The following is a 12,895-nucleotide window of genomic DNA, read 5'->3' as shown; positions in this document are numbered from 1 at the left end:
GCAAGCGTGGCTCAATATTTGCAAACCAATGTGATACATCACATTAATAAAAGGATAAGAACCATATGATCTATCTTCTCAACAGATGCAGAAAAAGCATGTGACAAAATATAGCATCCATTCTTGATAAAAACCCTCAACAAGGTAGGGATATACGGAACATATGTCAACATCATAAGATCATATACAAAAAACCCACAGCTAATATCCTCAACGGGGAAAAACTGAGAGTTTTTCCTCTATGGTCATGAATAAGACAGGGATGTCCACTTTCACCAACACTATTTAACATAGTATTGGAAGTCTTAGCCTCAGCCAAAAGAAATGAAAGGCATCCAAATTGGCAAGGAAGAAGCCAAACTTGCAGATGACTTGATACTCTGTAGAAATCCTGAAAGATCCTACCAAAAAACTGCTACAACTAATAAATGAATTCAGCAAAGTTGCAGATATAACATCCACGTACAGAAATCTGTTGCATTTCTATACACCAACAATGAAGCAGCAGAAAAAGATATCAAAGAAACAATCCCATTTGCAGTTGCACCAAAAACCATAAGATAACTAAGAATAAACTAACCAAAGAGGTAAAGTATCTGTACTCTGTAAACTATAGAACACTTATGAAAGAAACTGAAGAGAATACAAAGAAATGGAAAAACATTCCATGCTTATGGATCGGAAGAACAAACATTTTTAAAATGTCTATACTACACCAAAACAATCTACACATTAAATGCAATCCCTATCAAAATACCACAAGCATTTTTCACAGAGCTAGAACAAACAATCCTAAAATTTGTATGGAACCACAAAGACCCTGAATAGCCAAAGTAATCCTGAAAAAGAAAAGCAAAGCTGGAGGCATCACGATTTTGGACTTCAAGCTATGCTACAAAGCTGTAGTCATCAAGACAGCATGGCACTGGCACAAAAACACACACACACACAGATCAGTGGAACAGAAGAGAAAACCCAGAAATGGACCACAACTATATGGGCAATTAATCGTCAACAAAGCAGGAAATAATATCCAATGGAGAAAAGACAGTCTCTTCAACAAACGATGTTGCAAAAACTAGACAGCAACATGAAGAATGAAACTGGACCAATTTCTTATACCATACACAAAAATTCAAAATGGATAAAAGACCTACATGTAAGACAGGAAACCATCAAAACCCTAGAGGAGAACACAGGCAGCAACCCCTCTGACCCACTTTTTATGAGACATGTCATCCGAGGCAAGGGAAACAAAAGCAAAAATGAACTATTGGGACCTCATCAAGATAAAAAGCTTCTGCACAGCCAAGGAAACAATCAAAACTAAAAGGCAACCAACGCAATAGGAAAGGATAGATATTTGCAAATGACATATCTGATAAAGGGTTAGTATCCAAAATCTATAAAGAACTTATCAAATTCAATATTCAAAAAACAAATAATCCAGTTAAGAAATGGGCAGAAGACATGAATAGACATTTTTCCAAAGAAGGCAGCCAGATGGCTACCAGACACATGAAAAGATGCTCAACATTACTCACCATCAGGGAAATACAAATCAAAACCATGATGAGATACCACCTCACACTCGTGAGAATGGCTAAAATTAACAATACAAGAAACAACAGATATTGATGAGAATGTGGAGAAAGGGGAACGAACCTTCCAGCACCGTTGGTAGGAATGCAAACTGTTGCAGCCACTCTGGAAAACAGTGTGGAGGTTCCTCAAAAAATTAACAATAGATCTACCCTATGACCCAGCAATAGCACTGCTAGGAATTTACCCAAGGGATACAAGAGTGCTGATGCATAGGGGAACTTGTACCCCAATGTTTATAGCAGCACTTTCAACAACAGCCAAATTATGGAAAGAGCCTAAATGTCCATCAACTGATGAATGGATAAAGAAACTGTGGTTTATATACACAATGGAATACTACTTGGCAATGAGAAAGGATGAAATATGGCCTTTTGTAGCAATGTGAATGGAAATGGAGAGTGTTATGCTAAGTGAAATAAGTCACACAGAGAAAGATACCATATGTTTTCACTCTTATGTGGATCCTGAGAAACTTGACAGAAGACCATGGGGGAGAGGAAGGAAAAAAAAAAAAAGTTAGAGAGGGAGAGAGCCAAACCATAAGAGACTCTTAAAAACTGAGAATAAACTAAGCGTTGATGGGGAGTGGGAGGGAAGGGAAAGTGGGTGATGGGCATTGAGGAGGGCACCTTTTGGGATGAGCACTGGGTGTTGTATGGAAACCAAGCTAACAATAAATTTCATAAAAAAAAAAATTCTGATTCAAAAGCACACATGCACCCCAATGTTCATAGCAGCGCTATCAACAACAGCCAAACTGTGTAAACAGGCCAAATGTTCATCGGCTGATAAATGGATAAAGAAAATGTGGTATGTATATACAATGGAATATAACTGAGCCATCGGAAGGAATGAAATCTTGCCATTTGCAACAATATGGATGGAGCTAGAATGTATTATGCTTAGCGAAAAAAGAGAAGGACAATTAGCTCGCTCATATGTGGAATTTAAGAAAAAAACAGATGAACAAATGGAAGGGGGAAAAATAAAAGAAAAAAGAGAGACGGGAACAAACCATAAGAGACTCTTAATGATAGAGACAAAATTGAGGGTTGATGGATGGAGGTGGGTGAGGGATGAGCTAGATGGGTGACTGGTACTAAGGAGGGCACTTGTTGTGATGAGCACTGGGTGTTGTATGTAAGTGGTGAATCACTGAACTCTACTCCTGGAACCAATACTGCACTTTATGTTAACTAACTGAAATTTAAATAAAAATTGAAAAGCAATAAAAAAAAAAGGTCAACTTCTCTACTATCATTTTTTCCTCTCAATTTCTTTTTTCAAAGAATGTCGCATGATTTATTTTTAAATATTCAGAAGCAGGAAAACTATTAATTTCTTTTCAGATACATACATGAAGGTAAAACTTTCATGTTTTACCTTCAGAACAAAATACGTATATAAGTTAAAAAAAAAAAACAAACCCTACCTTTCAAACCCGGTTAACCTAGGGAATTAATAACACAAAGTCAAGGCAATAGTTACCTGTGGGGAAGAAACAATGAAAAACAAGGGATTCTAAGGTTCTATTAGTGTTCTAGTTCTTAAGGAAAAGGGAAGATTTGTTGTTAGTCTCTAAATGATACGGGTATGTTTAAATATACATTGTAGACGCATAAACATCACATTAAACAACCATTTTCCCTCCCAATTTCAAAATCCAGTTATACTGCCTATCCCAAAAAGGGGCCAAGATGACTAAGTAAAGACTACTGCTTATACTGAAAATAAATACAAACTAATAAAAATCAAAAAGCATATATCCTATAAAAATTCACTTACAATATATCAACTACACAGCAACATTATTAGTACACAAAAATAAAAATAAATTTTATGTATGCTAAATTCCACCCTAAAATCCTAAATACCCTAACCAAATTTTTATTTTCCTAGGTCCTTTACTTCTTTTTTTTTTTTTTTAATGTTTATTTTTGAGAGAAAGAGAGAGCACACACACATGTGAGTGGAGGAGGGGCAAAGAGAGAGGGAGACACAGAATGTGAAGCAGGCTCCAGGCTCCTGTGCTATCAACACAGAGCCCGATGCAGGGCTTGAACCCACCAACTGTGAAATCATGATCTAAGCCAAAGTCAGACACTTAACTGACTGAGCCACCCAGGCGCCCCTCCTAGGTCCTTTCCTTCTGATGTCTAACAGTATTTTGCCTTTAAAAGGTATCACATAAATTTATATTCACTTGAATTCCTAAGCCAGGTAACTTCAATAAGGATGATCATTTAGACCAGAAGACTTGACATTCACAACTGGTAGGCACATACCTGAATTTAGGAAGAACTGAGGAGAGTCTCCATGAATGCCCACTGTGCCTGGTCCCAAGGAGTCAGAAAGGGTATTTACAAAGGAAAATACTCCACTCATGATTCCAAAACCCAAGCCAGAAACTAAAGAGGAAGAAACACACTGTTAGACCCTTTTTATGTTATGATTTCTCTTCAAATAAAATTTCCAAGGATTAGAGAATATTATTTTTTAAAGGAGAAAAAGGACACATGCTATTGGAGAAGCTGTGGAGAAAGCTGGCTCAGAAAAGATGAGTGCTTGGCTAAATGATAAATAGAGCAAGAATGGTGTAAAAGGAAGGGAAATAAACAGTGGAATGTAGCAGAGAAATGAAAAGGAGAGAAAAAGATCTAGAAAGGCACAGAAGCAATAGGCAAGGCAGAGAAAGACACTGCTGAAGTTCTGGCTTTGGTTTATGTTAACAGTCTGTAGAACTAATTTTCAACCTTGACCACACATTACAAACATCTGTGCAACTTTTAAAATTGAACAGATCTCTTCCCTTTCCTCATGGCAACTCTATTTAATTATTCCAGAGTGGGTTTTAAACATGAATATATTTTAATGCCTCCCCAGTAACACTAATGTGCAGCCAGGGTTGGGAACTGGGAGCTTAGGACAAGAGAATCAACACGGATAAACTATGTACAGATTCCTCCTAACTCTGCCTCCTACCATTCGTGGGAGGGGGAGGCTAAGGAAAGTTGGAGGTAGGTCTTTGAAGATGAAAAGGTCAAAAACTAAGAGGTCAGAATGTTGAGCTGTCATTACTTTATCAATATCATTTTTAAAACAGTGTTTAGATTTGGTCTGCCAGGCATAGAGTAAGGGAGTTAATACTTCTCTTGTTTTGGTTAATGTTTCACACCTTAAAGTCTATAACTGTATTCATCTTTGCACACCTATGTCATAATGTATATAGTCAGCTCTCCAAAAATTAATAAGGTAAAATTAAATAAAGCTAAATAAAATGAAAAAAAAAAAAGTCTGAGGGTTCAAAACTGGAACTGATCTTGAGGGATGACTGGATTATAGAAAGTAATTCCTGGGTCAAACAAAGGTGATTCAACTTAGGGACCTAGATCCAGTCTTTAAAACATAATTCTGAAAGAAGACTATACAAGGGTATTAATTATTTAATATGAAAAGTCCTCCTAGTATAGCCAAAGTCATGGTAACCATCCAGAGAAGAGAAACATCACTTAAAAACTGTTAGGGTGTATACATATTAGAAACCCAAGTTTCAAATCTAGTTAATATTTAATGGACACACAGATCACCTGCATAATTATTTTTCTTTATATAATGGTCCTGAAAAGCTAGAAAAAGACACAATGTACACCAACAGGCCAAGGCAGGGATAAAATACTATTTAAAATCTACAAAGACATGAAAGTAAAAATGGCTCTTATGCCAGGCATGGTTTTTTCTCTTGACGACAACATGCAGTTCCAACTTACCATAGGCCAGCAATCGCATAGAGGGTGCTGTCTCATCTGGGTTTATACTCCTCAAACCCTCATTGGCTTTTCTAAAATAAAACCATACAGACAATTTTTTAAAAGGAAAATAGCATATCAGGAAAATACACAAAATATTTCAAAACCTAGATGCTTATTGAGGTTTCTAATCAGGTTATACTCTAAATCTAAAATCCATTTAAACGAAACCCAGAAAATTTTCAATTAACTTAAATCAATCGAAATTTACAACCAACATTTTGCCTTTTATCTGACTTTCATGTAGAAGAGAAAAAAATAAGAAAAATGTAAGTAAACAAGCCATCAAGGATTGGGTTTAGTAAGAAAAAAAGTATGGTTCTGACTACTTTCTGAGCTCAATAAATATTTAATTCAATATCCTATGGCATCTATCACTCTGAATTGTTTTCTCTTTCAAAAGTACTATATCTTCAATCCCAGTTTAGTGGTACTTTATACTATCTCCTGCCTGGGTTATAGTTATGTTGCTACCCTCCCTTCTACCTTCCACTTCATAGGACCTAAATTATACTCATCCTCCAAAGTCTCACTGACTCAGCAGTGTCTCAAAGAAACCACCTTTGCCAGTGACTGGTGATTGCTATTATCTCCTTACCCCTTTTTTTTAATGCTTATTTTTGAGAGACAGTGTGAGTGGGGGAGGGGCAGAGAGAGAGGAAGACAGATAATCTGAAGCAGGGTCCAGCTGTCAGCACAAAGCCCTACATGGGGTTTGAACTCACGAACCGTGAGATAATGCCTTGAGCCAAAGTTAGACACTCCACTCACTGAGCCACTCAGTGAGGGATCTAGGTCCCTAAGGTGCTCTACTTTCTTATTCTTAAATCCTAGAATACCCATGGTCTGAACTCTTATATGAGTACTTAACCTGGTCTTCGGATGATAAAAGTATTGAACATATTTGTTTCATATCCCGATCAGGCTTCAGATAAGAAATAATCAGAGGAGAATAAAATGCTGCGCTCAGAAAAGGAGATAAATGAATACCTAAATGAAACATTAAAATATTGCTCAATGTGAAATGATCTTCAGAGTGATCATATCTGTGCTGTGAACAATTCAGAAACTTACCATGAGTCCCTGCTCCCATGCAGATGTATGTAGGAATGCAAGACGTGGCTGGTCTGTTCCACTACTGTCACTATTACTAACATTTGTTGGCTAGAAACTCTGCAACAATGATCCTGACTCCAAGGATATCTACATTATATTTATTATAAAGTATATCTGTTAAAGCAATAAAGAAACTGAACATTTTAGACTGATTTCTTAGCAAATGCGGAAACAAAATGAGTTGGGTTAACTCTAAAAACAGAAAATTTAAATTAACCAAAACATACTTATATTCTGGGCATTGTATTAATTTAAATTTCAAGGTACACATATTCAGTACAGCTGGCTTATTCATTACATAAGTATAAATATCACGGATTTCTTTAAATTAAGGCAATGCGGGGACGCCTGGGTGGCTCAGTCGATTAAGCGTCTGACTTCAGCTCAGGTCATGATCTCACGGATTGTGAGTTCAAGCCCCGTGTTGGGCTCTTTTGCTGACAGCTCAGAGCCTGGAGCCTGCTTCGATTCTGTGTCTTCCTCTCTCTCTGCCCCTTGCCTGCTCACACTCTGTCTCTCTCTCTAATATAAATAAACATAAAAAAAATTTTTTTTTTAAAAAGTAAATTAAGGCAATGCAGAATTCAACCAAAATAGCAATAAGCATAATGAAAAAGGCCTTTTGCTTTTCCAGACTCAAGACAAACAATATGTGATGTCAGGGTACTCCATTTAGAAGCATTATTTGGTAGCAAGGACAGTGACATTAAGTGCCTGTCATCATCTTTCTCTGGAGCAGTAACCAACTAAAATGTTCAATTTTTCTAAATAAAATAAAATAACCTGTCACAAGAATGTTATTAAAGGCTAATTAAAGCTTAGAAAAAGGGGCACCTGGGTGGCTCAGTAGGTTAAGCATCTGACTTCAGCTCAGGTCATGATCTCAACAGTTCACGGGTTTGAGCCCTGAGTTGGGCTCTGTGCTGATTGCATGGAGCCTGCCTGGCATTCGTTCTCTCTCTCTCCCTTTCCGTCCCTCCCTGACTCGTGCTTTCTCTCTCTCAAAATAAATAAATAAACTTAAAAAAAAAAATAAAGCTTAGAAAAAAATGCTTAGAGACATATATGATAGTAATAATCTCTATCAACAAATGGACGTAAGAATACAACAGAATCATTAAATTTTGGAGGATCTGTTTAAATTGCTCAATAATGAATAAAAGATTTTTGCTATCTGGTATAGCAAAGTACTGCTATCACAAATATATTAAATATATAATTTCAAAAGTTTAATAAACTTCCTCATTCCACATTACAAATTTGTGAGAGGAAAGGTCAATGGCATTAACAGTTCTCAATGCTAACATTAGGAAATGAAAAAGTAGTTTCCATATTCTTGATGGACAGCATTTTTGACAGTTTTACTGAAGTGGAAAATTCTTTGTTTGCATTTATTACTATTTTCAAGAACATAAAAGAAAAAGTCCAATTTTTAAAATACAAACTTTGAAAAACTACTGATAAATCATGTTTTCTTTGTCTTCTTTTGTGTATGTGTAGTAAGAGACAAACAGTATCAAAAAATATGCATATAAACATTCCATTTTAGAAATTTTTAAAAATAGATTATGCCTTTTAAGAAACTATAGTAAAGAGTATCTTTTCTATGAATGGAAGATTTTCTAAAATTAGGAAATATTTATGGTATCAGCATTGTAAGACAAAATTGGATTAAATTGCAAAAGGTTAACCCAAGCCAACATTTTTTTAATGTATATTGTAGGCAATGTACAGGCCCATAATTTGGATTTTTTAAAAAATTAATATAGGAAGAGCTATTACTTGTGGCCACATGCCAGTTTCTCAGGGTACAACTCTTTGCTAGGGTGAAAATTATTATTCATTATTCAAGATGAAGTACTCTTCCTTAAAGCCTGACCCATGAAATAAAACTATGAGATTACAATGATAATTATTTTGATTCAATTTCATATATGTAAAAAAAAAAAAAAAAAACAGTGCAAAATGTTCACATTTTAATCTTGGCACCAAATTCGGATAGCAAATATGTGATTAAGGCAGTAATTTAAAGTTAAGAACCCACTTTAACAGTGAAGATAGTTAAAATATCGACTGAACCAAAGTTCCTATATTTAAATACAGCATAGCATAAGACAACAACTTAAATGTATTTATAGGTTAGTCATGAATAAAGTATCATAATAATTCTCAAACTTGTTTTAACACATAACTACGTGACAGCCAGTATGTCTAAAATGTGCTAGGAAGATACGGTACAATAATCCAAAGTTTCAGCAAAGATGCATTTTGCAATGGCAAATAAAGCCACCTATTATTTTTTAAACGTTTATTCATTTTTGAGAGACAGAGTGTGAGTGGGAGAGGGGCAAAGAGAGAAGGAGACAGAGAATCTGAAGCAGGCCCCAGGCTCTGAGCTGTCAGCATAGAGCCCAACACGGGACTGGAACCCAAGAACCGTGAGATTATGACCTGAGCCTAATTCAACCGACTGAGCCACTCAGGTGTCCTTAAAGGAACCTATGAATACAGGTTTGTCGTGTTACCTGGTTGCTAATTTTCAAAGGCCCTTTCAGAGGAGTAAACACGGTTTCCCCAGAAAGCCAAAGTGGCTTTACTGAACTTGCGGGCCTGAGAGCCATCAGACTGACCTGTAATTCCTTCCACATATGGCCCCACTCCCTCACTACCCTTATTAAAAATGGTAATGTTCAGCCTGTGGTCCTTTAGAAACATAGGACAGTGCAAAATAAAAGGCTGCATTCCAGGTAGACACCATGAAGAACGAAGGTGGTAAAGAACGGCAGATTTAGCCACTCCAGGCAAGTTGAATTACAGACCTAAAGCCCTAAGGGGTTATTAAACCCATATCCCTACACTGTAAAATCGTTCAAAATTAACCTACTTCAAAATCAGGATCATCATGTGGAAAATGTAAAACTAACATGAGCCAATGATGTTGCTGACAGGAAAAAAACAGTGCAATCTGAGGCTGAGTTGTTCAGAGGACAGTGCCCAGTCAAGGGTGGGAAGGGCCACTGCTTGGTACCACTTCGACCACAGCAGAGTACTGTGCTTGTCTTAAGCACAGGTGAACTCCAGGCACTAAAAACGGGGGTGTCTAGTGACGTAAAGAACAGAGATGGAATAGGTTTGGAAGCCATATCTACGTCTTCTGAGGGCCAGGTGAAGAAATGAGGTATGGGTAGCCTTGTAAGAGACAAGATGACAACCATGTTAACAAAGATTTCATTTGGCCATGTGGGGCAGAGGTCAGAAAGGGGGAGACTTTGTCTACCTTAATATATTCTAAAGTTAAAATTAAATTTTTGAATGAAAGTAACTGCTGCATACCAGAAACATCCACAGGTGAATAGATGGTCCATCTGTTAAGGGTACTGTACTCCTGTGGAAACTGAAAAGTAATTGTCGGTATTTTGTTTTTGCTCTTTAATATTTCCAGAAACTAGGGGAAATATCATTTTTAAACCTGTTCTAAGATAGAACTTTTGCTTTTAAACAGTAGCTTCCTGGGTTTGTTATTTGTAATTAAAACAGCTTCAGTGTTAAATTTCAATATCTGTTATTAAAAGCAACAAGTAAAAAAAAACAGAGAAGGCCTGGCATAGTGGCAAGAACAAATTATCAGAAGCCTATTATAAGAGATGTTGTTGAGGCTCTGTCTTGATTTCATCTATGAAATTCGTGGAATGCCTTAATCATCTCATTTGCAGAAATAAAAAGAGCACACATCACTTTATTAATTCTTACTACATAATCAAAGTCAACCTCATGACTGCCTGAAAGAAAACATGGTCCCAAGATCAAGCTGTGTTTCAAATCAGTGGTTTCATGTGAGGTCTTCATGGGTCCTACAGACAGCCTATGACCAAAAAATGAAACTCAAGACAGTGGCTTCTTTTTAAATCTATTTTTCTATTATAGATATGAAATGCCATGAACTATCACAAAATAAACCCCAGTTTTCCCCTAATGCATTTAAAACAGTGGTAGGCATAATCTCCACAAGAATTATTTATTTTAAGTGGCAGCAAAAAGAAGCACACAGAAATTCTAACCTGGAACAGTTTTTCTTGTTGTTTCAATAACTCTCTGGCTTATTTTTCTGGAAGACACTTATTATCTTCTAACATACAATGTATCTTCCTGTTCATTCATTTGTCATCTCTTTCCACTATAAAATAACCTCCGTGAAGACAGAAACTGTCTTTTAATCAGGATGTATCATTCCCAGTGCACAGGATAGTGCCTGGCACTAATTTAATTCTGAAGAAGTATTTTTTGAATGAGTGAATGAAGGAAGTTAAAATACTCAGTTAAAATATTCAGTATTTTCAGGCTGAAAATGTACAATCCCTTGACTTTCAACTCTGTTAGGAAGACACGGACCCTCAAACACCACACTATATTAACATTTTCAAACTACTAAATCATAATTCAAGTATAAATGCAAAAAAAGGTAAAGCAAACATTTAACTTACTTCAAAAGTTTATAATATGCAAATCGAAACATTTCTTGGACAAGGACGGAGACTAACACTCCCAAGATCAGCAGATATTTCTGTATTGGTCCATCTTTGTTGTCAGTAATGGTTCTTGCCATGAACCAAAAAAGGGACGAAAACAGCAGAGATACCAACCAGAAAAAAGCTCTGAAAATTAGAGGGAGGAAAAGGTTAAGTGAACAGGATTAATAAAGACTTAAAAGTGAAAAAAACAAACAAACAACCCCTACTTGAGAAGGAACAGATTTCCTGACTCCTTAACAAGGCGGCGGGGGGGGGGGGGTCCTCATAAAGTGATGCTTGGATCAACTGTTCTTCATCACTGGTTCGTTTTCCCCAGGGAGACGAACATGCCCTCCAAGAGGAACGTGAGATTTTTCCTAACATTTTTTTTTCCAGTGACTCTGCTATTTCTAAGTACATCTGCAGACTACCTGCCAAGGGCCATTTAGCTAGAAACTTGGTTATTTGCTACTCTTCCTAATTAAGGCTTTGCCCACTGATGTGTAAGTATGAGCCTTTTCCAGAAAAATGTCTACATCTCTATTAACACAGTGATTAGTATAAAATTCAGAGGTTGGAAACCGCTGATGGTTGAAAATCTAAATCAGCTTTCCAGTCCCGCTTTTGCAACATACCTGTGGATTTTAAATGATTATAACCAGCTTTACAAATCTTTTGCCCAAATCTCTATTGTGTTTAAAATGACACCTGTGATGCAGCACTTTCACTACAGCTGCGAGAGGTGAAACAGCTCAGAGAAGGTGGGAATCACTGGCCTACCAAGGCTGTTTCTCCTGGTACTAAGTGAGACTCAAGGGAGGAGGGGGACGTGGGGAGCCCCGGGAAGGCTGCAGGACAGGTGAGAACTGGGATTATGACCACCTTCGCCACCAGAGTTCAGTATTTACCAAGCTCCTGCCAGGAGATGCACTGACAGGTGCGTCGGTGTTTTCACAGGTTTCCAGCCTTTGGCTGTCCTTCTGGGGAGCATTAAGGAAAAAATCCGTAGCCCGAACCCCCCCCCCCCCCGCCAGACATTCCGAAGTGGCTGATCCGGGGTAGGGGGTGGGCATTACGTTCTAAAAGCACCTAAACCCCAAGTGCTAATGTGCTCTTAACCCCTTCGGGATTACAGATGCCTGTGAGAATCTGAGGGAAACTAGAGACCCCCCCCCCCTCAAGAAATATAAAAGGTGAATATGTGAACTTACCCACAATTTTTTCATGCAATTCTAATGGGTTCACGACTCACTAAAGCCCATACCCATGGACCCTCGGCAAAAACTCAGGAGCCTAGCATCAGGGTTTTCTGAGACCCAGTGTGAGCTCCTTCCCCAGAGCCCCCACTGTGGGGTCCCGGGGCTCCTGTTCTTTTCCCGCCGACCCTCGGAGGACGAGGAGTACTAGGGGACCGGGGTCCCGGCTCACCCCTCCCAACCTTTCCCCCCTCCAAGCCCAACAAGATCGAGCCGTTTGGTGCGGACGCCGGGGGTCGCCGGTATCTCCGGCGGGGGAGGGGAGCCCCGGGCCCGGGTTTCCCGGCGCAACCGCCTCACCCGATGATGAGGAAGATGACGCGCAACGGCTCAGTGGCGATGGTGAAGATGTAGAGAGCCAGCGCAGGCCCGAAGGCAATGAAGGCGCAGCCGAAGAACACGGCCGCCGTCATGGCGACCGCGGAAGCCGGCCCGGAGGCCTGGCGGGGACTCGAAGTACGCCAGGCGCCGACAGAGCTCAGCGCCGCGCGGGGGCGGGAGCAGGGCGCGACGGAGGCGGCTGGAGGCGGGGCGCGGCCGAGGGGGCTGGAGGCGGGACGGGGGCGGGGCGCGGCGGAGGGGGCTGGAGGCGGGGCGCGGCGAA

General features: G+C 38.8%; 1 protein-coding gene across 5 annotated transcripts in view; it reads right to left on the bottom strand.

The window, feature by feature from the left end:
* The window catches only part of APH1B (aph-1 homolog B, gamma-secretase subunit), a 140,526-nt gene extending 127,687 nt beyond the window's left edge, over positions 1-12,839 (bottom strand). For 3 of the 5 annotated variants that reach the window (XM_049611733.1, XM_049611732.1, XM_049611731.1), the window contains exons 1-4: positions 12,592-12,836; positions 11,009-11,179; positions 5,373-5,443; positions 3,891-4,013 (exon numbers count right to left, since the gene is read on the bottom strand). In XM_049611733.1, coding sequence (XP_049467690.1) covers positions 3,891-4,013; positions 5,373-5,443; positions 11,009-11,179; positions 12,592-12,704 — 478 coding nt within the window. In that variant the 5' untranslated portion in view covers positions 12,705-12,836. Of the gene's footprint in view, positions 1-3,890; positions 4,014-5,372; positions 5,444-11,008; positions 11,180-12,591 lie in introns of all 5 variants that reach the window. The other 2 variants (XM_049611730.1, XM_049611734.1) reach the window with 2 other exon arrangements.
* Between the last annotated feature and the right edge of the window lie 56 nt (positions 12,840-12,895).

Source organism: Panthera uncia (genome assembly GCF_023721935.1).
Source record: "Panthera uncia isolate 11264 chromosome B3 unlocalized genomic scaffold, Puncia_PCG_1.0 HiC_scaffold_1, whole genome shotgun sequence".
Taxonomy (NCBI): Eukaryota; Metazoa; Chordata; class Mammalia; order Carnivora; family Felidae; genus Panthera; species Panthera uncia.
This window is presented reverse-complemented; position numbering and strand designations above follow the sequence as displayed.